The following is a 27,789-nucleotide window of genomic DNA, read 5'->3' on the forward strand; positions in this document are numbered from 1 at the left end:
ATGGGATCGGGAGTGCTGAAAGTGAAAGTTAATTTCTGATATTACTGTCGTTTGTTTTGTACATTGAGTCAAGGGGCATTGGAACAGTCCATCCACAAGGGGCATAGAAATAATTTAGCAGAGGAGGGTATAGAGGGGGAAATCATCGCACCCCGATTGAGCTACACCATTACAATTTGCCAAATCCCCTCAGTGTCCCATCACGTTTCCACTAGTAATGTAATAAAAGCTCAACAGCAGTAGCCTAACAGCAGGTCAGGTCCCTTACTATGACACCAGACTGCAGTTATTAGTATTGTGTATTCTGTCTGGTTACAAAACTATTACACCACTTAAGATAATTCTTCCTCATGTGTCCTTTTCCATTGTTAACTTGCAATCAAACACAATAAAAATGATTACTTGGAATGCTAAGGCGAGACGGCTTAATTAGATTCAAACCAATTACTTTTTAAACAAAATTTCACATTTAAAAAAAAAAATCCAAAAAAGATCTGCAGAGCAGGCCACAGCACAATGGGAAGAAGATGACATTTTTGAGTGAAAATGATTTGAGCTCACCAGTAATGAATAATCATGTACACACTCTGTATTCCCCAGGAGAGCGAGATCTTCACAATGCAAGAAAAAACCCCCAAAAAATCCCAACGTCCACCGCCATATTCGTCAGTGACACAACACTACGCTAAGTGCACACACATTCTCACAAGAATGCAGAGTGCAGAATAAATGACGCTCAAGTTGTTTTTAGTTGCACAGGTGTTCACGGGTTTAGAACGTGATAATGATTTACAAAAACTTCAGAATAGCTCTTCTCTGCACCCGAGCAAAGACATCAAAAACCAGACATTAAAATCGAGTTTCCATTAATGTATTTCACATTTTTATCTGGTTGCTAGCTACTGTACAAAAGCCAGAACTGATTACATCAAATGGACATTAATTCAAAGCAATGGATTTTCCTATTTACACTGTCCCTCCATAATTAGTTTGCCTAACCTTTCTTAATCGTGTACACACACACTGCACAGAGGCAGTGCCGTGATTTACCACCGTGCCCTTACCAAAGTGCCCTTTTTGTAATTACTCTCCATCCAATATCCTAACCCCGATGATTGGCAAGAGCAAAATGTTCCTGATGCCACAGTCTTCTGGCTGGGAGTGACTGGGACCTGCTCCTTTATCTCCCACATACACCTTGTCCTACTGCGAATGAGAACACGTCGGAGGTGAAGGCCCTGAGCACTTTGCTTCTGCTTCCATTACATTTTGCAGAGTGGGAGGATCTGATAGAAGCTTACCCACATGAAAGCCGTGATAATTTGCTCGGGCTAACATGTTTCTCTCCCCCTTGTCTGACATGGCCTTGGGCGCTGAAGTAAATAAGGAAAGCTGCTTCAGGTAAAGCCAGCCTAGCTCCCATCTGGTTGCTGAGTGCTCTGCGCCATACAAATTACATTAAGACTTCCTCCTCCCTCCTGACGATCTTTTGGTCCCTCTCGGGCCTTTGGCCAGCAGTGTTGTTTCAGTTAGAAGGCAGGAGTTTTTGGTAATCCAATGAAGGTGTGTAGGCGAATGTAAATACTGAGCACAACATCCAGCGTTCAGTAAACAGCCTGGGGAAAAGCAGAGGCTAAAAGTCTTTCTACCTAATTCCATTTCTTTCTACATTTTATTTTTCCTTGAAAGAACTACCAAGATTATAATTTGTATTAATATCAACTTATAGCTTTTGCAGATGATGACTCAGAATGTAGCTTCATTAAACATAAATATTATTTACAGTTCTATAAAAACTGCAAATGAAAATCTCTATGTGGAAGTCACATTTTACTGACACTCATGATCATCAGAAACAGACACAAAGTTACACACACAGTTTTTCTATAATTACTAGAGACAAAGATAACAGTCAGTCGTGTCTTTCACAGTTTCCTGTTTGTGAGCAAAACTCTTGTGGGAGTCCAAAAGTTTTAGAACACAAAGGGGAGAGCTGTCTGTATAAAAAGCTTATACACACACACTCACCAACCACAGGAAGTACACCTTCCTAGTACTGGGTTGGACCCATTTTTGCCTTCAGTACTGCTGTAAGTCTTCACGGCATTGAACAAGGTGCTGGAAATGTTCCTCAGAGATTTTGGTCAATATTGACATGACAGCATCGCACAGCTGCTGCAGATTTATTGATTTAACATCCATGATGTGACTCTACTGTTCCACCACATCCCAAAGGTACTCTATTGGATTAAGATCTGGTGACTGTCAAGGCCATTTGAGCACAATGAACTCATTGTTTTGTTCAAAACCAGTTTGAGACTATTTGAGCTTTGTGACATGATGTGCTTTCCAGCTGGTAGCATTTATCAGAAATCAGTACTCACCAGGTCAGGCAACTTTTTCCAATTTTCCAATCTGTTTTCTAATTTTGATGAGCCTGTACAAATTGTAGCTTCAGTTTCCTGTTCTTAGCTTACAGGTGTGAGGCCTGATGTGGTCTTCTGCAGCTGTAGCCCATCTGCTTCAAGGTTTGAAGTGTTGTGTGCTCTTTTGCATCAGTTTCCATCAAATGCCTGATTGCTTTCAATCAGCTTGAAGCATTCATCCCTGCTCAATGGATATTTCGTCTTTTTTTAAGCCCTAGAGATGGTTTTGTAGCTCAACAGCCATTCTATATAGCGTTCCTTCCTTATTCTGATCGGTTTGCCCATGTCTACATTCCTAAATGCATGGATGTAATGGATGGATTTGCATTCTCAGGCAAAAAAGACAAATTCAGGACTGAGAAATCTGACAGGAATTATAGGAAAAACTCCTAATAACAACAGTTGCAATTCCACTTAAAATTCACATTATATACTACAGATGTGGCATCAGACATTTAAACAGAACCATATTATTAATTTACACATGACAGTTTCTCTTTATCTTTGTGCCAGTAATGGAGCCAAAAGCTGAATAATGACAGTTTTGGTGACATTAAAAAAAGGCTGTCAGGCAGGAAAATTCTCTGGTGAATACCAAGTAATTTATTCAGTAATTAAAAGTGGTTAATTATTTGGAAAAAAGAAGGGAAAACAGCACTGAATGTGCAACATAATCCTTTAGAAACTGTAAATATCTTAGCAATGACATTTGATTAAAATCACAAACTCAATTCTGGTCCTGGCCAAATGTTCACATATGGCAATCAGCTAAGTCGAGACAAAAGCCAGAGTGCACTGTGCTCTTAAGAAATGATACATTAACCATTTATTATTATATCACATCTGGCATGAAATCCAGGAGTGAAGCACTGGGGAAAACACTGGAGAGTGAGTGTCAACATTGTGCCATGTTGGATATACATAACTGTCACAGAATCAATTTTGCCTCAAGACGTATGGTACAAATAATAGCCTCAACTCTTACTAACCTTTCTCCGTGTTACAAGAGCACCAGAGAACAGCAGCTGAAATAGGATGTGTGAGGGAGCCTCACAGCAATGAAAACAACAGGGGGTAAGGGTTCACCTTCTCTCAAGAGGAATGGGGAAGGAACTGAGAATGCAGAAAACAAAAGTCCACCAAAGGCCTTCTTCTTACGGTTCCTTCAGGGGTCTTCACAGCGGATCACCTGCCTCGATCTCAGTCACACCAACTCTCTGCATATCGTCCACTATATCCACGAATCCATGAGTTCTGGATTGGGGTCTTCAGTAGTCATAAAATATAATACAAAAAAATAAGAACAATCATATGCATCAAGATATACATCAGTCAATAGGGTTACAACGATGGGCCGTGTGACTTCAGGACAATTCTTGTCTCAGGTTGGAGGCAAATAGAGACAAAGAGACCAAAGGTGTAACCAGGGACTGGTACAGAGTAGGGCTGCCACAAACGATTATTTTGATAGTCGATTAGTCACCGATTATTTTTGCGATTAGTTGACTAATCAGATCATGCATCCATCTGCTCTTATATGACTATCATTAGCTTACAGCTTTAAGTGTTTAAGATATGTGCTAACTAAAAATAAAGACAAAATGACAGTTTATTAAATTTTAATGAAATTTGCAGATTGTTTCGGTGAAGTTTAATAAACTCCTTGCTATCTAAAATATAACGGGACACCGGAGTATATTCTCGAGCATCTCAGGCTTCTGATAATCAGTTGTCTGCTTGACGTTTATTTAGCGGTGTAAAAACTATAACTTTAATTTCAGCCAAACAGATTTATTCAGGAACAAATAAAATACTAAAAAAAAAGGCCAAACAATAAAATTTTTAAAGTTATCTAAGTGACTCATATATCATGTTTAACCTGAGTAGCGAAAGACAGCGGTGGGTTTGAAAACGATTTGCTGGGAGTCCGGTGCTCTCACGGGCTCTAGTGAGCCTTGCCCTCAGCTAGCTATCGAGCTAGTGGGTAACAAACGCCTCCGAAAACGTCGGAGCGCTTTTGTGGTGTCTTGATAAACTGAGCAGATATTTGAGGTTTACACAGCTACATTCTCGCCTGAAAATATGTTAAACGTTTATTTTGTGACCCAGAAAGAATAATAAGAGTAATATTAAAACTAACTAGCTGCCGCCATTGTTGGAAACTGAGCTGAGCTACTTCTTCTTTGCGGTTTAACGGCAGCTGGCATCCTTGTACATGCAGTGCTGCCATCTTCTGTTTCAGTCCGTTATTACACTCTTAAATTGTACTGCTTATTCCTGCGTCTTTTGGGATCTTACAAAGCTTCAAACGACGCGTCGACTATTAAATCAGTCGTCGACAATTTTGATAGTTGACGTAATCGTGACTAGTCGACTAATCGTGGCAGCCCTAGTACAGAGCTGTACAGACCTAAATACCAACCCTTCTGCTGCATTACAGCGTGTCCACCACCAGAAGCAGACTTCCACTGGTCTGCTCCACACCTAACCTATTTGAAATTTTATTTATTTAGGTTTTATGCACTTTTAAGAGTTCTTGGTGTTTTGCCCTTTTTTGTGGGGAAAAATGGGGAGGTGGTAAAAAAAAAGTCTGAGCATATATTTCCTGTCGTGAGAGAAATGGAAGCTCCGACTTAAACCTGGAAACTGTTCACAGCCTCAGTGTGTAATCTGTTTAAATCCCCTCCATCTACCACAGCGGTCACATGATGCTGAACTTACAAGGCTCTCATTCCAACACGAAGCGCGTTGTTGAGTCCACAATCAAGTATAATGCGACGCATGAGGGGATGAAGCGCTGCAGACCGAGCACGGACTGAGCCTTTAAATATTGATTTCTTTGTTCGAAACCAACTGCTTTAATTATTAATGCTGCGGATGCAAGAAAGAGAATTGTGGACTTTATAAATAACCTGACGCTGAAAAAAAAAAAAAAAAACTGGGGTGAAAACACAGAGTGGACCTCCTGAGCCTTGTTTAATACCAGAGGTAGCAGATGTTATGAAGGTGGTGTTGGGATAATATGCAGACATGAAGCACAGATGCACAAAACAACCGAAGCGAACCAAATGTTAAGGAGGAAGTGATGGGCCGTCTTGCAAGACATTTTTTTCCTCCTCCCAATTTATGAACAAATAATTTAAATAATTCTCTAAATAATAAAGTAATTGGCTTTTGACTGCTCTTTAAATACACGTGGCTCCGAAATCTCTCGAAAGACGCAGGAAGAGAAAAACCATCTTCAGAAGAAAAAACGCTAAAACAACACAAATGAATTATTCATTTGAATCACATAAAATCCTCAAGATTGCTTCCTGATGGCTCCCAGACTGGGACGTCTGCTCCTGTTGTTGTCAGCATGCCTCATTGAACACCTGCTTCAATGCAAAGGTTTCCTCAGGTTCCTCAGACGCTCTTTTTCAGCATTCCCCTTTTTGTCCCGTGTCGTGTGGTCAGCACACTGACCGCAAACACAGAGTCTAGAAGTGTTACACGTGGGCAGGAAAACGCTGACTGCAGACTCCAGTTTTTATTTCCCGAAACGCGAGGGAGAAAACGTTTGCCTGCTTGTTTTTCACTCTGTCACCCACCCGACCCAAAGTCCAACAGCCTCTATAAAAAGTACACAGGCGATGCACTGTAGGTTTACTTAATGCTTTAGAGTAAATAAATTCTTAAAGCACAATACACACTAGACAGATTTAGATGTCTTTGCTTGTAAAAGCACCATCCCACCTCCATTGAAATACCTATTTGTGACACTTTCTTTCTCCTCTCCCACTCATATTTTACGCAGCACTTCATGACAAAATTGAAGCTATTCTTCTTCCCCTCGCTGCACAAAACAGTCCTTTCACTACGGCACCACTATCCCATACCCAGGACACCCCGCAGCTTTTAGTTTAAAAAGGAGAAAAGCTGCGACTTGATGTTTGTTTGAGGACTGTGTAAAATACCTATAGTGAAAGTCTCCTCGGGGCCAAGCACACAAAGCATTAGCTTCCCAGCCACCGAGTTTCTCTGCCTATCAAAAATCTCTGAGGACTATTTAGCTGTCAAGCTCCCTCACTACACCTGCAGCTCCACTATTTTTAAATGAATCTGAGCAAAGCAGATGTTGATTGACACTGCAAACTCCCACTCTGTCTCCCTCTGTCAGCATAACACTAGCTCTTTTCCTTTTCCAAAGGATGCAGAGGTAAGTTGAGAGATAAAATTACATTACAGTAGCAAAAATAAATATATAAATGCGAAGCTTTACTGCCGAACACCAAACCACCGGGTCACGGATGGAGTTTACCAGCTCCTCTCTGTCCAGTTCTGAGGTACATTATGGAATCTAAGCACATTTGCAACTTTGGCCTCTATTTGCTTGGCACAAGGGAAGTGCGAGTGGTCTGGGTAATGCATGTGCTGCAGCATACAAAGCACATTTTATCCAGATGTCTTGGTTAGGGCAGGGAAAGCTCAGAAGTAGTTAAGAAGGATCCAAGCCAATATTTCCATTTACCTCTCAGAACCTAGCTGCTTTCCACAAAGGTACTGAGAGCCTTTGAAAATGTATTTTAAATGCCTTTTCTTAAGCATTCAGAAAACTAAAATACTTAACACACACACACCCAGACCAAGAGAAAATATCCAGCAGTGCATTTCCATTTCAAAATGAGGAACTGGCCACAACAAGAGATTTCTCTTTTAAAAATAACAAAAAAAAACAAAACAAAAACTCCACGCACAAATGCGAGCTTGAAGGACTGTATTGATAACATGTCTATCTTTACCAGACGGCATAAATAAATAACTTTAACGGCTCTAAAAAGAACGAAGCACTAAGACTGCTGAATGCATTCCAACTTCCACCAAGGGCACAGCTTTTGTGAGACTGACAAATGCAAAATTACTTTAGAGAAAGCATGGCGCTGAGCTGACGTGGGATATGTTTTGGTGGGAGGACAAAGGCTGTGCGTGTGGGAGATTGGAACAGTGGTGTTGTTGTTTGACAAATGGTAATTATCTTTTTTTTCCCCACTTTTGTTCCACTAATTGCAGTTAATTTTGAAATTTATTATTCCTACATGTCAAGACCAACTTCAAAAGAAACAGACCCAACCAAATTTGAAACTTAAGAACCCCCCTCCACCCCCAACTACTACTTACACAAAGTTGGAGAGTGCGGCCCCTGTATGATTTTATTGGTAGGATCAATCAGCACAGCTGGCTGGTTTTTAATTCAGCCTGCCACACTTTACTCCGACTGCTGCAAACACACTTGCAGTTGTCTCAAGGCCAGACAAACACAGGCTTCAATTAAATCCACTTTGACTCCCCTCTCACTCTGTGCTGTGTTGCTGTGCTTTGAGAAAGGTCTGCTTCCCTGCACATAAACATGTCCGCGCTTGCACTCGCTCAGGCTGACCTGTCTGAGAAGTCTAATAGAACACACTGGCAGATGTGTCACGGGAACAATTCACCTTGCCATCTGTTTTTCAGTGCTTCATTGCCAAATCCTTTCCCCTCCGTCCTGCAATCAAGGGCAGGATGAAATACAAGTCCCATTATGGGGAAGCAGCTAATAATGCATTATCAATTAGTCCCTTTGGCTACTGATCGATGCTTAGCAGGTGGTACAAGGCCATTTTGTTCATTTAGGACTATATTGTCCTCTTCCCCACTGATTCTCTTATTTCCTTCTGTTCATTAGATCCTGGCTCGCGGACCAATCGGGCTTTGCTTAAACTGCAACAGGACTGTTCTTCGATATTCTGCTAAAGATCACGTTTAATCACTTTTGTGTGGCCCCAGCACCACTGGGACACCTCTGTCCTGATTTCACTCGAATTTTGACAACGCTGAAATGACAGCCTGCTCGTTACCGCTTTCAAATAAATGCCATTTGTGTAAAAGGAGCTTGTCTCCTCTAAGGCATCCGTGATGTTGACCTATACAGATGTGAGAGAATAAAGAAAAGAAAATGTGTATTACACAGACATGGAGAGTGGGGGAGAGTGGGTGGGAGCTGGTGTTAGGGAGGCGATTGGCTGCTTTAATACCACAGATAAGTATTCAGGTATTAAAATAAAGGTTACAGATCATTTAGGCTTAGCCTAGCTTATCTCCCCCTCAGATCAGAAATTAAATATGTCATCACATCACAATCCAATGGAGTGAGTCAAAAAAAACCAAACAACCCCCCCCCAACATATTTTATACAAATGAATCCTCTCAGGTTTGCAGACATCAGGGCTAGCCCTGTATTGTCATAACATTATTAGTTATTTTCCAAAACTGGTAGATGGCTTTAAAAGATTTACTGACTACGTCATACGCGGTATTTAGACTTCAAAGGATTGACAGAGGACAAGAGCGGATGCTGATAAACCCTCTTAGGGATGGGCTATAGTCCCTTTCTAAAGGCCTTTTAAATGATTTGCGGTGTTATAAGAAGAGAATATTAGTTTATTAATATCATGCGTATGACTCAACGATAAACTATTTCAAAAGGTACAAAGAAAGTGTTTGCTATTTTCTCCATCATGTTCTCTTTTCATTTTCAGGAGCCTTGTCGACATCCGGTTCAATCAACAAAGAAAATATAATCTCCCATCTTTATAAGGCGGTTGCAGAGGTTTATTGAAATAGGAATGTGAAATGCATGTATTTTCCACCTGAGAGGGTCCGCTGCTGGGTGACAACGCGGAGCGTGGATCAAAATCGTTTCCATCAATGCTGGCAGATGAAATGCAAACACAATCAAATCAGCCTGGCCCCATACAACAAGCCTCCGCTCAAATGCCAATCTCCCTTCTCCTCATCATGCATCTGATGAGAAATCATAGAGTGGGAGAATCTCCTAATCTATGCAAACACACTGTCAGCATTGATTTGTTCAGAGGGGATATGTCTTTATTAGGACTCGCCAGACGTCTCCTCTCGCCGACCTGGGAAAGACACAGAGCTGTCCGAGGCTTCGGAAGCAGCCACATCCATAACAATTGAGATAAGTTACTGAGGACAGGTAATGAGAACCCATAGACTTGAGGACGGATCGATACTGGACACTGAAACCAAGAGAGGAAGGACAAATTGTGACATCTCTTCTCTTTTCCATGTTCAAAGGAGTTTCTGAAAGCAGCTCCGTGTACACGTGTGTGTTATGAAACACAAAGGTGCGTGAGGAAGTCTAACTGTAACTAAACAGCACAGCGTCGGGCCGAGCGCTCCTTTTGTCTTTCCTGCTCTGAATCAGATTCAATAAGCAGACCAGTCTGATGAGGGCAGAGGTCACATCTCCCGTAGACAGTTATCCACATGTCATGTTTTCTACAGCCCGAGCCTGGATACTGAGCGGTCTGACTGAAACATGCCGGCACGTCAGACCTGGGTCAGTTATTAATTTAAACCCTTCCAGTTGCTTTGACGTTTGTCTGAGCGCTGGGACCGACCATGTTTGGAGTTTGCTGAATATTACCTCTGCTGCGCTGGGTCAGACCAGCTCGTGTCAGAAACAGCCACGTATCCCGTATTCCTTCTGCTGCTCCGTTCGGCTGCGTGAAGGTGAAGGATTCATCGATCACTTCTTGGGCTCGCTTTGATCAGTTTTGTTTTCCCATTTGATATTCTTTAGGAACAACAGCATGACCAAAAGCGATTAGGACTGAGGGAATCCCTTGATGTTCACTCCGCGGTAATCACAGCAGACAACGGCAGGTTGCTTCAATGCTTTGAGTGCCTCGGTGAACAGACATGCTCAGAACAAGCAGTCTGCTTCAACTTAACTTATGTCACACAACCTGGTGCTCACTGTTTTGCCCGTATTCCACAAACGCAGGTCTGTAGTACTAGGATAGGTCTGCGGTATCAATATATGACATAATCTAGTGATACCTTACAATGACATCAAGCGATGACAGTAAATCACAACTTGTTGTAGTCCAATATAGGTATAAAAAAAAAAAAAAGGTTGAGTCAAATTTACATGCTAGTGCACAGAATGTAATCATGTTGCTCCGTCCTGCTTGGCAAATAAGAATTGCTCTCCAGTTTAATAGATTTAGAGCTGTAACGCAAATTGTTTTTGGTGCAATCCAACCTTATCTCTTCTTTCTGCACGCGGCTCCACGTGCCTCAAACCTCCCACAGTTGCTCAAACTTTGGAAAATGTTATCTCTCTCTCCCAGTCTCTGCACGTTCAAATCGCGGCTGCAGAAAGCAGGCACCGTCTCTTCTAGCTTTTAATTTAATGTGCTAGTTTAAAATGCTCAGTTGCTATTGAGAAGATATTGTTTCAGATTTGACTTATTTGTATGGACTTAATGACACCATATAACAAACACTATTATTGCCTATCAACGTGTTATTACTCTATTATTAGTTATATATATAGTCAATTATTCAAGTCTGCATGTCTTAGCCAGAGCATGCTGCAAAAAGGTTTCAGTAGGGCTCTGAGTGAAACTCCAATAATAAGTAAGGTTAAGTTTTAACTCTAATTTCACCCTGATAAGTTTCACTGCAGATTAAAACATTTTCCAAAATACTCAAACGGGCTCAGAAACATCTGGGGGTGGGGGGTGGAGGTGTTTTTCTTGGTTAATAAATAATAAATTTTTCACACTTTTGCTGACAAACAGCTTAATTATTACCTTTCATTTATTTTTGTACCAATATCACTGGTGGTGGTTTTTCAGGCAGGCAAGTGCTGGAGATTAACGAAAGGTTCTTCAGTGAAAGAAAAAAGGCAGGAAAAAGCCGGCAAAGCCAAAGTAGGAAAAATAATTACCAAATGGAGAATCAAAGGTGTGGAGGAAAATGTGGAGGGAAGGCTCAGAGATGGATGTGCGGTAATAATGAAGCACAGGTAAACTAGAGGGGACAATAAAGCAGCAAGAAATGCAGTAATCCTTCAAAATATAACAGGAAGAGTTGCTGACCACACAAACTCACACCGACACATATGTTTTTTCTCCGCTGATGTGAGAGAATGACATCTTTAACAACTGACATCAGCGGACGATCTCCTCACTCTTATTTTCAGCCGCTTGAGCATCTGTTCCCTTTATGACCAGAATCTCCAGCAGGTAAAGAACTGCTTCACATAAACTACTCAGATCTCACCGAGCCTGCACAGCACAGCAACCAGCTTCTACCAGCTGCAGTCCAAGAGGACTCGCAGGAGAGGCAGCTGATTAAAATGTTCAATTACAGCTCATGATATAAAATGATATGAAATGTTTGCAGAGGAGACCCTTAGAAGCCTGCATGCTTTTTGAGCGTGTACACAGGTGCACACGTGTGCAACCAGGACACAACACTGATGCTAACAAAATAAATACATCAAAGAGTCCAAATCGGTGGTCAACACTGTGCATGCTGTCAAAGTATACAAGGGAGGCACGAAAACATGAGAAAAGAATGGAGAAAAATCGACGGACAGTGCAGACCACGACAGCGGGCCTGCTGCTTCTTTCACAATCAAAACTTCAAACTGCATGTGTGCCTCATTGTTGAACAGCCACTTATCCATCAAAGACTGGAAGAAAAATCCCGTCTGAATAGAGGACAATAAGCAATAAATCTGCACAACATCTCCGACAGTGACTCTTGATTTTGATGTGTTTGTGTGCAATTTCTATTAATTTATTGTTGCAATTAAGAGCATCCTTTTCATTTGCATAAGAAAAGAAAGGAGGACCCTTGACAAGAATGCTAATCAGCTTAAACCGAGGCTGATAACTCAGGAGCTTTCTGACAGCTTTTGGCTGATCATGTGACCATTTACATCTCTGGCCTTCTTAATAGCAAAAGCACTGGGTGCAAAACACGGGCAGGAGAAACTGCAATCACGCAAAAAAATGTTCAAAATTTCTCTAGTAGAAATGTGTTATTTTGACAAGGTGATTTTTCCCACTGCTCCACCAGGTATAAATTGTCAATCAATTTTTTTCAAGTTCGATACAAGTCCAAACTCCTCATTCCTCCCACCTTAAGGCAGGATGTTGATATCGGGCAGCTTCTGGTGTGACAGAAGTCCTGGTTGCTTGGCAACAGGTAGGAGTTTAGAGTCCGGTGTGAGTGTGACATCCAGGGTAAGAACAACCTGACAAGCCTGTGCTACATAAACACACACACACACACACATGCACGCACGCTTTACCACTGTTTGATGTGTGCACCTTACACATTTCTTGCAAGAAGTGGGATTAGACGGAGCCATCAGTAAACTCCTCGGGGCAGTGCTGACATTAAACAGCACAAGTGTTTGAGAGATCGATGCAGGTACCTTGGAGCAGCCTTACCTCTGGACAACCACGCGTCCTTCATAACTGCACAGCTCCACATATGAAACATCCCTCATCAAAGGCAGCGGGACTGCAGACTGATATTCGGAGCTGCGAGGAAGCCTTGGAACTTCACAGGGTTTCTAAAGACCGAGACCCTCGCTTGCTGCGGGGGGTCTGTGGCACCCAGCACGACGGATTTGTTTCATAGACAAATAAATGCCAACTATAACGGCTCATAACGACATGGCAAATGGTCCATCATCATTAAACGTTGGCAGAGCAACATCGCATTAGTAATGTTGTTCCCCATAAAGTCAGCAGTTTATGGGGCACGTCATGTTCTTTTTAGCTATTGACAAAACTATTCATATCCCACAGATCGAAGTTAAGGAGCAGCCTCCACAACGTCACCCGGTGCTCGCTGCATATCAGCGACTGTACATCATCCAGTCAGCGTGTCTATTTAAATAAACAGGTCACTCTCAACTTAAGATGCACTGTTCAAAACGGATCTGAGATCAAGTGTGTTTTTCTAGCTCTTATAAAAGTGGACCGGGGGGGGGAGAACAGCCATTATAAATTGGAAGGGAGAAACAGGAGCAAATATTGTGTAAAAACAGTGATAACACATTTTCTGACAACCCATCCAGCCAGACACTGAGTTAAAATAAGCTAAAGAGATATCACTATCAGACGTCTGAGAGGGCTGGCAGGCGGGGGTTTCAGACGGTCTGAAATGCAGTGTGGACAGACCATAAATTAAACAGAGAAACCCAAGGTTATACAGGTAACCAGGAACATTGCTTACATGAATACTTATTTTGACTATGTTGTTTAAAGACGCTGGCCCAGTGGCTTTACAAAAGGTTAAATTAACTGATGATTTGTAATTGGCCGATTGTCTGAGCGCATAGGGCTGTTTGTCCAGCTGGGCTCAACTCCAGCCCCACGCCAACCTCACTCGAAAAGCATTTAGTGGGGTGGACGGCTGAATGGAAGGATAGCGACAAAAGACGTGATAACCAGAGAGTGTAACACTTGTGTTAACGGCTTGAACAAGCCAGAATTTCAAAGTGATCAAAAGCTAGAGGCCACTTTAAAAGTTTCTAGAGCGCTCGTGTTAATTTCAATTTCAGTCGCAATTTTCGTGTAATTATTCTAATTAATTATCTCTTCTTCTGCCAGCTGCACTGCTGCCACACTTTTCCGTTTTCTACTTTCTTTTGTCACGAGCACGTGTGCCGGTAAGGAGCTGCAAAGAAACCAGTGCACACGTGAGAGAAATCTGCAGCCAGGTTTCTCTGATATTTTGATTTTCAATAATAATGTTTTTAAAAGGAGATTATTGGACAGTTATTGGCTGCGACATTATGAAGTTTGTTTACAGAATAGCAGTAAAACCGCTGCACGTCACGGCTTGCTAAGTGTTTGCATTCACCCGTGGCTAGTAGATGTTGACCATTTATTTGACAAACCAAAAAAAGCACTTCCATTCGTATCACTCCGATTAACAACTGTACCAAACTGTGAGAGCAGAGCTGTTAACACAAGAAGGGAAATCAAATTTTATCACTGTTGACTCGCTGAGAATTTCTTCCTAATGATGCAAATCACACAAGCGCTCCCTTGTGTGCTCAAGTTTTCCCCCTCCCATTTTCAGCAAAGAACTACAATCAACTTTTCATACTTTTTGTTTTGTTGCCATTATTTAAAGACCCTGATGCCAAAAAGAAAAAACAGAAGAAGCCAAAACAGCCCGCCATCCACAGACGGCGTGTGAGTGACAGCGAGGTTGTGAGACACGACAGGAAGAGCTATAAACAAGCTGTGTACCTGGGAGAATTTGAAGTTTAAAATCACCAAACATTTCTCAAAGATGCTCATTAGAAAACAAAAACAGGAGATTTGTTTTATTAAGAAAAAAAGAAAAGAGCAGAACGGGAAGGGACAAGCCTGCACGTACACCAATCAAAGCCTCGTTGTGGGAAAATTTTGGAGACTAGATCAGACGTCCTCACCTACCGAAGTTTCAGGCTGAATTGATATCTAGACAGTTAAAGTTAGATGAGCATGCCTTTTTTTGTGCCTACATTTGCCGAGGTGCTGAATGTTAATTCCGAACCCTGTAGCCCAGATGGATAAAATGTTAAAACTGTGAGCTCTTCATCTTAAAACAAAGCGGCAGTGTTTGCATATGAATTAATATATTTCTGATTAAATTTCTCTTCAGAGTTTCCTGAATTCCCTTTGTGTCTGTGTGAGGAAGCCGACTGATGTGCCTATCTTTTCATGCATCTCTCAGTTGTTGCACTTCATCCGCTTTTCAAACATGGCTTTGCTATGTACAGCCAGCCACAAGTGCATGTGTGCACGTGTACCCCCGAAAAACCTGTCACGGCCACGTTTCTCATTCCCAATCAGTTGTCAGGCTGTAAATGAGTGGTTTGAATTTTGCAGATCGCTGCTGAATCACACCACATCAGTGTCATACATGTTTATGACACTGATGGTGGAGGCGGGGGACTGCAGCACAACGGAGAGAAAAACAAACAGGTCTCCAAGGTGATCGAGAAGATTTCTGAGACTGAAACCAATGTGCTTATTATGAGACTGGCAGGCTAAATAGGCTGGAGGATGAGCCAAGAGCCCGATGGAGCACAGTAATCACTGGCAAATTGCAAATCCAGGTTTCAGCACACAAACACTTTACATAATGATTCTATGAAGTTGCACATGTCATACATCTGTAGCAGACAAAATGCAAAAAAAAGAAAAAAAAAGAAAAGAAAACTGGCTCATATCTGGGTTGAAACACTGCACAGAAGGAGTCCAAATAGAGGCATAATTCAGTGAAAATTGGTTATCTATGTGGTTCACAGATTTTGCGTCTGGTGTACCTGTTGCTGGGTCAACAGTCCGTTCAATCAAGTGGTCATCTTGGTGAACCCACTCGCCGTTGCACTTGAAGTAGATCTGCGTGGCCGGGGTGGAGCGGCAGGTCAGAGTCACCGGCTTGTTCTTTACGATGTACTCGTCCTCCGGCTCTACCAGGAAGTGAGGTAACAGGTCCGAGAAGGCGGCGGGAAGCGTCGCCGTGGCAGCGTGCTCAGAACCTTGGAGGATAAAGAGGAGGAGGAAAAAGATATTCAGAGAGATGTCAAATAAAAGTGAAAAAGAAAAGCTTTCTAAGTATTTCAAGTTGTCATGAAAGCAGGAGCTGAACCTTGTCGTACTTCGTTGTTGTGACTGCTTGACTGGTGAGCGAAAACGCAAGAAAATATCTAATGCAGGGATTGGGAGTCCTTGGTGAATTTGAGCTCATACATATGCACACGAGCGAGGCAGAAGAAGACCGAGAGAGACAGATGGACAAAGAGCAAAAAAAAGTGAGACGGAGCTGCGTGGAGCAGAGTTGGCAGTGATGGAGATCAGCCTCGCGTACTCTTGGCTGGGTCGCTGGGATAGCAAAGTCCATGTCTTTACTCCAGCTCTTAATCACAGCCCTTTAACATCACCACTGATGGACCAGCAGCCATAAATCCCCATCTCAACGACTAGGCCACTTCACACTGTGTTATATGGTTCTTCATCCGGGACTCTAACTCTACCCACATTAAACACGACAGGGCACGAGGCAGGGAAGGTTGATGACTGACAGCTAAACAGCCTGTTAACTTAAAATCACTTCCTATATCCAGTAGATGTCTTTTTATTCCTTTAAAATCTAACATGACATATAAATGACATGTAAAGGAAGGAGGCGGGAGGGGGAGAGAAACACCTCGGAGATAGGGAGCTGGCCTTGCTCGGATGATGCCACAATTTACGGCAGACTTCTCGCTGAAAAATGTGCTATCCAAATGCTGAGTGACACAAAAGAGCCTGCAGCGCACACATCCTTCCTCCATGAACACACTTTCTCGCTCTCTCTAAACATATTAGCCTTGCGCGAGAGATAGCGAGAGGACACAGAACGGAGTAGAAAGAGGGAAATAACCTCTTTACATCACCGACACTCAAGGGAGACCGGTAAATCCCAAAATAAAACCCCTCTAAAAGGAGTGCGATATTAATTTACTGCCCTGAATCCAATATGGCTGACAAACCAGGAATTAACAACCTTCTCCATCACTCCCCGTGCGGAGGGAGAGGACGGCAGTCCACATCTCACACAATGAAAACGCCAGCACTCGTGCTGACCTCTCTCCCCCCCCCCACTCCTGTCGTCCTCCCTCGTCCGGCCTTTGTTCATCCTTACAGCTTGCCGATGCCCGGGTCAGGGATAATATTACATTGCATCATAAATACCAATCTTCAGATGAAGACATTATCTGTCAGTTCCTCCCCCACTACACATTATATTATTGTCTCTCTTTCTTCTCCCTTTCTTTCCCTTGTACCCCTGTGTGCTGAGTTGCTAATTTATCAGGATGAGATACAGTGAGGCGCGGCGCTGCTGCTGTCACTGAACCCCATTAATGTTGCGTGTACATGTTTAACTCTTAATGAAAACTAAATGTTCTGTGTCCAATGAACGACATACATCACTTGCTGACACGTTGCCATTTTCCCCGTTTTCCTCATTTTCCGAACACATTTTCCTATTGCATGCATTTGCAGAGGAAAAAAAAAAGACAGCTTTCTATTCGAGCGCCTGACATTACTGACTGCGCATGCGAGTGTATGTTTAGGCCACAGTTCATCTTGGATGGAGAATATAATTGCTTTAAAGGAGAGCCAAAAACTTTGCTAATAAACAGCGTGGGCCCGGCAGGTCAGGCTGTTTGAAAATGTGTTGTTCCTAATGATGGCCAGTTCTTCAAGTGGGCCTGATTCCAGCTTTGTGACTACAGCCATTAGCCGGTTGGGCTGACCCCCCTGTACTCCCTGCAGACTGAGGACGACAGCTCACTAAAACAGTAGGCGAGACTCACCTCGCACCTGCCAGGTTAATCATCTCATAGAGGACAGATGATGTTGAAACAGAGTGAAACCCAAGCCACCCGAGAAGGCTGACAAGTTGTGAAATGACTCGACGAACTACCGATGTTAACTCGCCACCGACTTCCCATTTGCAAGGGGTCACATTCAGAGCGAACTCTCAACTTTTGATGATGTTGCCAATTTGTGTTTTTGAGTGTGTCACAAGGGGTGCAAGGGAGGGCGGTTAGCCTTCCGTTTTAGTGCATGTGCTTTAGGTTAATGAGGTTAAACACGTAATTTCTTTTGAGAAGCAAATTGTCATTTTACGGAAGAGAATTCAAGTCACGCACCGCTTTATGTCAAACCCATAATGGAGGGCTGATGCGTACTAAATTGGCTTAGATTATTGTCACGACACAACATACTTCAAAGTCAACGTGCACACGCGCTTGCTCGCTCGCACACATAGGGAGTATCAGCCACTTAACTGACTTCTTGCGGGTCAGTGCACAAATCAAGACGTACAGCCCTGCATTATATTCCGCTGAGTGTGATTGGCTCGGGCCGCTGTTAATTGTGAAATGCATCCGAGCCCATTGCCAGATTATTCTGTACGCGCGCAAACAACAAACAGCGGACGCTAAACGTCTCCCTTGTTGATCATACAGCCATGACACTGTTTTAATTGCTACAATATGGTGAATGAGTTCCTGGGGCCAGGCCACTGTTTGGACTCCTGCAGATTTTCCTGTAAAGAAACCGGGATTCTTTCTTCTTCTTCTTTTTTAAAATTCTTGTCGTTTTTTTAAAAGAAACACGCCAAGTTTTGCCCTGATATTTGTCTGCAGCTGCTTTTCTCTTGAGAGACAATTCAGAACACACAACCTCAAATGCACACACACAACAACAAGGGTGCACCAGCTGTCAGTGTGCTGAGCCATGATGTCCAGGGCAGATTTCTTGCTTCACACAGACCCCATGACTCATCTGTCCTGCTGACCACATCAACTCCCAAGTCAGGGGCTGATAAGATGATAAAGTTGTTATGATGCCGTCAGAAAAAAACACTTATAATATATAAATGTTAAAATCTAAAAAATGAAATGATAATAACAACAATTATATTCCTGTAACGACTGCAACTATATATGCTTGTTTTATATTATCACACAGGATTAGATTTTGCAGCTTTGATGGTAACACAAGACCGTTACAATCTTCAATACTTCGTAATGATTTCTACTCTAGTGTCATTTACTTTGCAGGAGCAGGCTTCTTTTCCCCCTCGTATACACAGAAAGCTCACGTCTCTTTTCTAAACAAAATCCAACATACTGTAGATGTGCTCCGCTTTTTAAATTTTGCTTCCATCTACATGAAAAGCAGAAAGCGACACAGTACGGCGATGTCAGCCGGCGAAAAAAACAAAACAAAACAAAACAAAAAAAGGGAAAAGAAAAACGTAGCTGGAGAGGAAATAACCCTCTTTTGTGTTTCTCCCTCACAGCACCAACACATCATATGCCCTTTGGAGCCAATTACATTTTTTTTCTCCCAACATCATGTCCCTGAAGTAAAGCATCATTGAGCAATCACTGGGCATAATTTACATCAGTGTGATAAACAGCAGCTATAACAAGTGTTTTATGACACCATCAGTGCCTTACGATGTCCTCTGAAATTAATTCAATTAAAATTACAATCCATAATATTATGCAATTTCTTGTTTGGCTATTAACAGCAAAGCTAAGATCAAATGTGTCTCGACCGCTTTGTTGGTTGATGTTTTCCGTCCGAGTGTCTGGGTTTGTATGAGTGGGTTTCCGGACTCTCTTAAACAAGTGAGTGTTTTTATTCAGTGATCGCTCTAAACGTAACGTATGTACATAATGGTTCTGGGAAGAGAAGCGCTGATCAGGTCGAGTTAGAAATGCTATCTATATGCCCGTGACGGCATTTACATCGAGAGTGAAAAATGCAGGAAAACGAAGGGATGAGTGCGGTGATAGGGGGGTGGAGGAAAAAAAAAAGCTTCCTCCACCATCATATATAATCTGCTGCACGGCTGACTGATGTATGTTTGTCCCCAGATGAGAAATATTTACTTCAGAGTACATTTTTCAATGAGACAAACACGCTTCAACAAGCACTCGAACCACAAACACAGGCACATTTGGTATCAGGAGCATGCGTGCTCCCCGTATACTGTACACTTACATGCCATCCTGGAGCCGAGACACATATATGAACGCCCAAAAAGTGCATGTATGCAAAAAAAAAAAAAAGACCACAACAATGCAAAAGAGCAGACGAAAACAAAAAAAGCTGCTCACAAACAGCTTTGTCTTTCAATCAATGAGAGGTGCAGAATTATGCATGCAAAAAAACAGAAATGCTAAAAAGCAAAATCACACTATGCAATATCCCTGGTCATTAAGGTCGGTCTGCAAAACAATCAATTACTGTCAGCAGATATCCACCAGTATAGAAACTGCTTTCATGCATTAAATAAACATGTACTAGCACCGGCACCTACTGCAACCCAAACTTGCATCAGCATCAGATATAAGAGGATGCAGATGCTTTAAAACTATATTAATAAATAAGAGTATGAAGGACAGAAGGAGAATATGAGCCTCGAGGAGGATGAATATGTAAATTGTCCTCACGCATGCCACGTATGACGTTATTACAACCCCCCACCCTTAATTGAATACAAAATTGGATGCTAAGCATATAGCGGTGATGCGGGCCCTTGCACATGTGCTTGCATATATTCATCCTAGATACTAATAACGTGCTGCCCACAGTGCTCCCGAAGAGGACATTTCCATAATAGATGCGCTTCTGAAGCTTCAATCTCATCGTCAACTTTGAGAAGTACCTTCAAAAGCCGGAGACATAAATCATCATTACTCAAAAAACAGGCGTCTCTTTGTTTATGTGATTAAATGCTTTTGCTTGTTTTGTCATTAAACAGTTTGTCAGTAGAAGGAAAGGGAGGAGGAAGAAAAAACAAGTGTGGAGCTGTTGTGTAAATATAGTGCACAACAACACCATTAATGAGCCTTACACCTTTGAACAGGAGCCTACACATTTACTTATTCCGCTTTGTTGATTCCTATTTATCAATTTTCCTTGTCATTGTTCCTTGAAGTAACACCTCGGCGGGGGTTGTGGTGGTGGCGGCGATGGTGGCGGTGGATCTAGGCAGGGAAGCAACTCTGTGCCGTCTAGCACCGACACCCCGCGTCAGCCCCCCACCTCCCCTCGCTTCAGCTCACCTTTCAAGGCGACGCAGTCATGAAAGGCGCATTTGCCTCGAAACCTATGAGACCATTTTAAGTTTTCTGTCAGGCTAAAAGAGCTGACATTTTGAGAGCGCAGCGTAAGTGAGAGCACGCTGGAAGTTGAGCGACTTGATGCGAGGATTTCTTGTCCTTGCAAATGTGCAGTTTGTGCAAAAGGTGTGTGAATAAATGGCTGAAAGTGATGCTTAAAAAGGAGCAGCACAGCTGGGAGCTGGAAATCTGTGCGCAGAGAGAGTTTGGGATTTTAAACAGGCCCGTGGTGATTCCGAAATCACATTCTTATTGTCGCAAGTGCCGTTGGCGGAGCGGACTGAGGGTCTCCAAATTAGACGAAAACATGCATATTCATTGCTCGAGTGCCACAGCTGATGCTTTGTGGCCATTCATTTCCAGATGTTTCTGCACACAATGCAAACAGTCTTTGGGCTGAATCGGCCTCTCACACAGTCACTTCTTATATCAGTGGTTTCATTGCTGGCTGTAACTTCCCAGTAAGATTATTTAGCGACTGCACTTACTTGGGTGTGCTACTCATGTGTGTATGCGATCCTCTTTGATTACAAATTCGAGTACACAGGAAATTAAGCACGAGAGCACTTGGCCATTTTGTAGGAAAATGAGTAAATAAATAAACTTCTGATCATTACCTTATATTAAGGCCTTTGTTTTTACTAAAAAATATGTAATTCAAAAGCAGAGCATTGCAAATATCAAGTTGCCTCATTACTGTGAGTAGAAATGTGCTCGTCTTGGAGCATTTATGTCGAAAAATTACTTGAGCTCCCACGAAACAGCATAAAAGGCAGGGGGAAAAAAAATCATAATTCAGAAGCATCTAACTGCTTTTCAGTGTTTGGAGTAAAAAGGTCACTTCAACCAAGCAAAACATACAACTGAGAAAACAATGAAAGGCCAAAGATCAAGTACTTTAAAAAGAAAATGAAAAGAAACTACTGAATATTTTTGGAAAATTCAAAAACTAAAAAGCTGAGTGAGGAAAAACGGTTTTTATTGCTCTCCTGTAAAAGTCTTCACAAACACGAGACACGCTTGACAGATTTGGCTCATTTTAGAGGAACATCCAAAACGCCTTGCTGTAGCAAGACTCGCAATGTAAAATGCCTCCCGATTCTTCAAAGCTTCACCTGTTTGGCACTTCGGTGCATGATGTTTCTCAAAAGAGCCACGGAGATTTAAACACATTTGACTTAATAACTGCACACAATCCTCAAAGGAAGTAAAGACATCCACCGCTGGCAGGAGGAGCAGAGCCAGTCGCAGTCTTTGCCATGCGAGGCACGCACTCGCTTGCGGATTTGTCGTCCCCTTGCGCTTAGCCGGAAACGAGGTTATCCAGAAGCAAGTTGATTATAGGACTCGGAGCAGGCATTGGGAGAAACGGAAACGCAGACGGAGAAGTAAAGGAGGCCTTAAATCTTTGAAATGGAAGTTAGGAAATAACGAGAGGGAGGAGGAAGAAAAAGACAAAAGACAATTTAGATTACCAAATTAATCCTTTAATTACCAGGTATGCCTACAGCTAAAATGGTTTCACACACTGAATTTTACAAGGGCAGAACAATCAGGAAAGTGAGCCAGAGTGCCATAATTATCCCAAACTATAAACTTAAGAATAAAAAAATAAATACAGAATGGCGACATCGACTACTGGAGGACAAAACTAAATAAAGTGTATTAGCACCCAGCTTCAAACCCTGCTGAGTTGATGGAACATAATTCTTCCATCGGCATTCAGTCTCATTATAGCATTAATTCATGATCATTTTGTGCTGATCAGAATAGAAATGTTTCATGAAAAGATACGAGCAATATTCTATTGCTCTAACCTATCCTTCTAAGGCAACAAGACCCCCTAAAAATAGTAGAAAAATGCTCCCCTCACTTTAACAGTCAAAAGTTTTTGTTTGTTTATTAGTGATTTATACATACGCTTGGCTAGGATGCTGGAAAAATGGCACTAACTGCTATAATGTCATATGTTTCAATGCTCATACTGCAAATGCCTTTTTACAACTAGATGGAAATGTGCTCTCTTTCCGCTGCCCTTGCACCAGTCCTCACAGAAAACACACAGAAAAATCACTTTAGTGTCTGTCCAAAAAAACATGTTGGCAACGCAACAAACCAAACACAGAGCGTACACTTGCTGATGTCTGCAGAAGCTCCTTAAAGTTTTTCCAAGGGCTTTTTGACACAAACTATATTAAACGCACCCTTGTGACACTTACCAACCACCTTAACCCGCCTATTCATTTCTCTTCCTCCTCCTCATCTCATCATTTACCACCTTCCCAGTAAAGATCCTGTTAGAAACAAATAGAGGGTGACTTCTATCTAATTACCGTGACGGAGCTCGGAGGCTCCTCGGCATTAGACAGAAAATTAGAACACAACACGAAGATATGATCAATAACGAGGCTAAGACAAACCATCACCTGTTCAACTTTAATAACCTTAACACAATGGCAGAGCCAGCTTTCCAATTTGCCATGCCACCAGCACTTGTAGAGGTGACACACTATGCTACTGGATCTGCTAATGACTCACCATTAGGGTGGAGGAAGCACATGCTCAGTGTTTAGACTGTATTTTTGGCAGTACGGGACAGGGTATGCATGTGCACACAGTAGAGGAGTACCCAGACTTTCTTAAACTAAACATTAAAGAAAGAATTCTAAACTAAATACCTGATTGCACATTTTGATCTGCTCTGCATCCTTGGTGAGTTCAGCATAACGAGTAGGGACACATGAAACCGCAATGTTATATACAAATCTCTGTAAAAAGCAGTTGTAGGATGTAGTCAAAGACAGGGTAGCAGGAGTCACTGAGACTGCAGGACAGACAGCTGAGTGACATCAAGGACAAGTGACTTGGTGAGTATGCCACTACAAATGGGGAGTTTATCTCCCGGATCCAGTCTAGCCAGCAAGAAAGCATTGAATCACAGTTAACACTGTTCACATATGGCAGCGGTTCTCAAACTGTGGCAGCAGGTGATGTGTGGATGTCTAGGGGAAAGTGCCTGCAGTGAAACTAAGTTGAAAGAGTTGGCTGATGGTGTGTAGTAGAAATTCAACTTTCATTTTTAATTAGTAATGAGTGATAAAAAATGTGAGGAAATGGTCATAAAGAGAAAAAGCTTAAGAATCAGAGACATGAGAATGAATGACCTGGCCTAAAGTGAAGATCTAAAGTAGGTGATCAGCAGTGTGGAGCTGATATTGGTCTCAAGTCATACCATTGGCCTGATTCTTTCTTTGCATGCACAAATGGCTAACAGGAATTCAAAGGAACAATATACTTAAATAATAAAAAATGTTTCCATAGTGTAGCGGTTTACACATTTACCTAACAAGTGAAAGATTCAGTTTTGTCCTGGGAAGAGATGAATCCCTTTGGGTTTGCGTTAGGAAAGGCAATAGTGCAGAAAGATCAGCCAAATCAAACAGGCTACGCTGTTTGATTCGCTGTGGCCGCTGTGGCGACCCCTTGTGAACAAGAATAATCCCAAGTGCCGATGGCCAGAGGACTGCTGGTCTTGCAGTGTCTTCTGAACACCATTATATCTGAACAAATTTTCATGGTAGTCTGTCCAATAATTGTTATGAGATTTCATTTTGCACCAAAGTGGCAGACAGACAGCAACTGCTGTCCTTTTTAGCCATGCCTCCAGCGTGGCTGTTCACCCCCGATCCCTCACTTGAAGAGCCAATAAACACAGATACATGAGGAAAGTCAAAGAGGAACATCAAATGCCAACTCCCAGCTTCTATAATCCATGACTATGACGAGATTAACGAATGTTCTAACGGCAAGAAATGCAGACATGCGGCAGAGGCACCGTCAAAAAAACCCCAAACACATTTACCACAATGTCACATGTTCACAAGCAGCAGAGACTCAAATCCAGAGGATCTGGACCTGAAAGAGAAATATAACTGGGAATTATGTAGAGAAGTGTGAACCTGTATAGAAATGAAAGGCAGAGCTGGTTATCTGATATGACTTTCTCCCCCAAAGCAAACCAAAGCGCATCTGAACTGTACGCGTGTTTAGGGTATCAGTCGAAGGCAGCGGCGGCGTGCAGAGTGGGGAAACTCATTTCAACCTGAACAGCTTTCTGATTATTCTCTAAGTTTTTTTCCCTCCTTCCTCTCCGGCAGCTCCTTCCAGTCCCCCTGGCATGACAACCAAAAGCAAAGACACACTGGCGGCTGTGACTTAGCAATGCATGAATACAAATCTGTTTTGGAAGAAGTACCGCTTTCATTACTCAGAACACACCGTCTATTCCATTTCAGGTTAATTTACCTAAGAAAAAAAATTTGAGTTTTCTTAGCCAATTTGAGGAAGTTATATTACAAATGAAGTGCTAACAATAGTGAACAAAATGAATCCCCGAGTGTGTGACAGCAGCCACATGTAAGAAAAGACAAAAGACAGATAATGTTCAGTCAAAATCCCAGCGAGTGTAGCTGGCTCGACAGCTCAGCTTCCTCACTTAACACTGGCAGTCCCAGGCTTCTACCTTTCTACCTTTAAAACCCGCCACCAGCCAAATGGCTGGTAGGCTTTTAGCTAAGCTTTAGCTTCAGGCAAGTGGAAGCTAAATTGGCTAGTCATTCATATGTAAATTGGGTTGTTACCTGGGAATTCTGGAGGGAGGGGAGTGGGGTGTGTGGATGAGGGGGTGGGGGAGCTGCTAAAAGCGGTGAGCTTCCTTTTGTTTCATCTTGATGCATTCTCAATCATCCAGGGAAACAAATCTCCAAAAGTCACCAACTTGGAGTGTTTCAGTTTGCCATCTTAGGGAGAAATCAACACACATGGGTGTATGTCCTTTGTTGCTGAGATTTATTGATAAAAACAGTACAAAAAATCAACCATTTGTACACATTTTTACAAATAATTATAAAAAGTGAGTGAGTACATTTCAACATTTTCAGCAATCACTCACAATCCTGGCACTGCCATGGTATCTGTAGTCTGCATTTACCACATGTGTATCTGTTGCAGTGAACACATCGCACAGTGGCATGATTGTTCTTGCAATTGTGTTTGACCTGACACATGGCTCTTTTTCCAGGGCTCGGTGTGGAGGGTTGTGTCAAAGGCAACTGTTCTTTTCTTGCCTTCTTCGCAGCTACATGAGAGTGAGCTAACTCCCTTGCAAGCTCCACCAGGAAGTCCACCCGTCTTTCCTTCGTCCCGGAGCATGCTTGATACAGCACATGTGCATTCAGTGCTGCCATGTCAATCATGTTATAAAACACGGCAACTGGCCAGCGCCGTGTTCCTCTGCGGACAGTGTACTCCCGAACCATCTGGTCCATCTGGACCATCTGGGTTTTGTGCCTCGCCCCGCGCTGAAACACAAAAACGTGCTCCCCAGGATGGAAGCTGGCTCCAGCAGGTTTGTGAGGACCTCAGAGCTCAGCTTCAGGGCCTGCAGGGGGATGTCTGATCACAGCTACAGCTGCAGTTATTATATGATATAGCTGTTTACAACTAACATTTAAACTCTCCATTCCTTCAACCTCTGCTGCCACGCTGACGGCGTATGCGGCCAAACGGAAGAAGACAGTCTATATTCTTAGCAGCATGCACGGCGTGGTTCAGACTGATAACACTACCAAAAGGAAGCCAAACACTGTCACCCTTTACAACAAAACAAAGTGTGGCGTGGATGTGATGGACCAGATGGTTCGGGAGTACACTGTCCGCAGAGGAACACGGCGCTGGCCAGTTGCCGTGTTTTATAACATGATTGACATGGCAGCACTGAATGCACATGTGCTGTATCAAGCATGCTCCGGGACGAAGGAAAGACGGGTGGACTTCCTGGTGGAGCTTGCAAGGGAGTTAGCTCACTCTCATGTAGCTGCGAAGAAGGCAAGAAAAGAACAGTTGCCTTTGACACAACCCTCCACACCGAGCCCTGGAAAAAGAGCCATGTGTCAGGTCAAACACAATTGCAAGAACAATCATGCCACTGTGCGATGTGTTCACTGCAACAGATACACATGTGGTAAATGCAGACTACAGATACCATGGCAGTGCCAGGATTGTGAGTGATTGCTGAAAATGTTGAAATGTACTCACTCACTTTTTATAATTATTTGTAAAAATGTGTACAAATGGTTGATTTTTTGTACTGTTTTTATCAATAAATCTCAGCAACAAAGGACATACACCCATGTGTGTTGATTTCTCCCTAAGATGGCAAACTGAAACACTCCAAGTTGGTGACTTTTGGAGATTTGTTTCCCTGGATGATTGAGAATGCATCAAGATGAAACAAAAGGAAGCTCACCGCTTTTAGCAGCTCCCCCACCCCCTCATCCACACACCCCCACTCCCCTCCCTCCAGAATTCCCAGGTAACAACCCAATTTACATATGAATGACTAGCCAATTTAGCTTCCACTTGCCTGAAGCTAAAGCTTAGCTAAAAGCCTACCAGCCATTTGGCTGCTCTCCGGGTTTTAAAGGTAGAAAAGCCAAATGGCTGGGCTCTGGGCCTTCCTAGTGTTAAATGAATATTCTCCTCTTTGAGGTTGACTCATCTTATTTGGCCTTTAACCGTGCATTGGTAATCACTCATGTAATTTGTACATGACTCCCTACCTAGTCATGTACATTAGGAGTGACGGCAATAGTGCCCTAAGAACATGCAGTACGACCCTGTACACTTAGAGGTGACTAATAACAATAATGACGTAGGCTGATGCGCAGTCACCGAAACATTTGCCATCAGTGAGGTGAAAGTAAAAGAAACTGCAAATGGAGGAAATTTAAAAAACGAAAAAAAGAAAAAGAAATCTGA

The 27,789-nt window shown here is 42.5% G+C and overlaps 1 protein-coding gene across 5 annotated transcripts in view; it reads right to left on the reverse strand.

Annotated features, from left to right (window-relative positions):
• The window catches only part of unc5a (unc-5 netrin receptor A), a 187,757-nt gene that overhangs the window by 57,492 nt on the left and 102,476 nt on the right, over positions 1–27,789 (reverse strand). For all 5 annotated transcript variants that reach the window (XM_080306926.1, XM_026190068.2, XM_026190077.2 and 2 more), the window contains exon 2: positions 15,604–15,819. Coding sequence is in view for 4 of the 5 variants with exons in the window: in XM_026190068.2 (XP_026045853.1) it covers positions 15,604–15,819 (216 nt within the window). In the remaining variant the exon portion in view is untranslated. The remainder of the gene's footprint in view (positions 1–15,603; positions 15,820–27,789) is intronic.

The sequence above is a fragment of the Astatotilapia calliptera genome, chromosome 2, assembly GCF_964374335.1.
Source record: "Astatotilapia calliptera chromosome 2, fAstCal68.1, whole genome shotgun sequence".
In the NCBI taxonomy this organism is placed as follows: Eukaryota; Metazoa; Chordata; class Actinopteri; order Cichliformes; family Cichlidae; genus Astatotilapia; species Astatotilapia calliptera.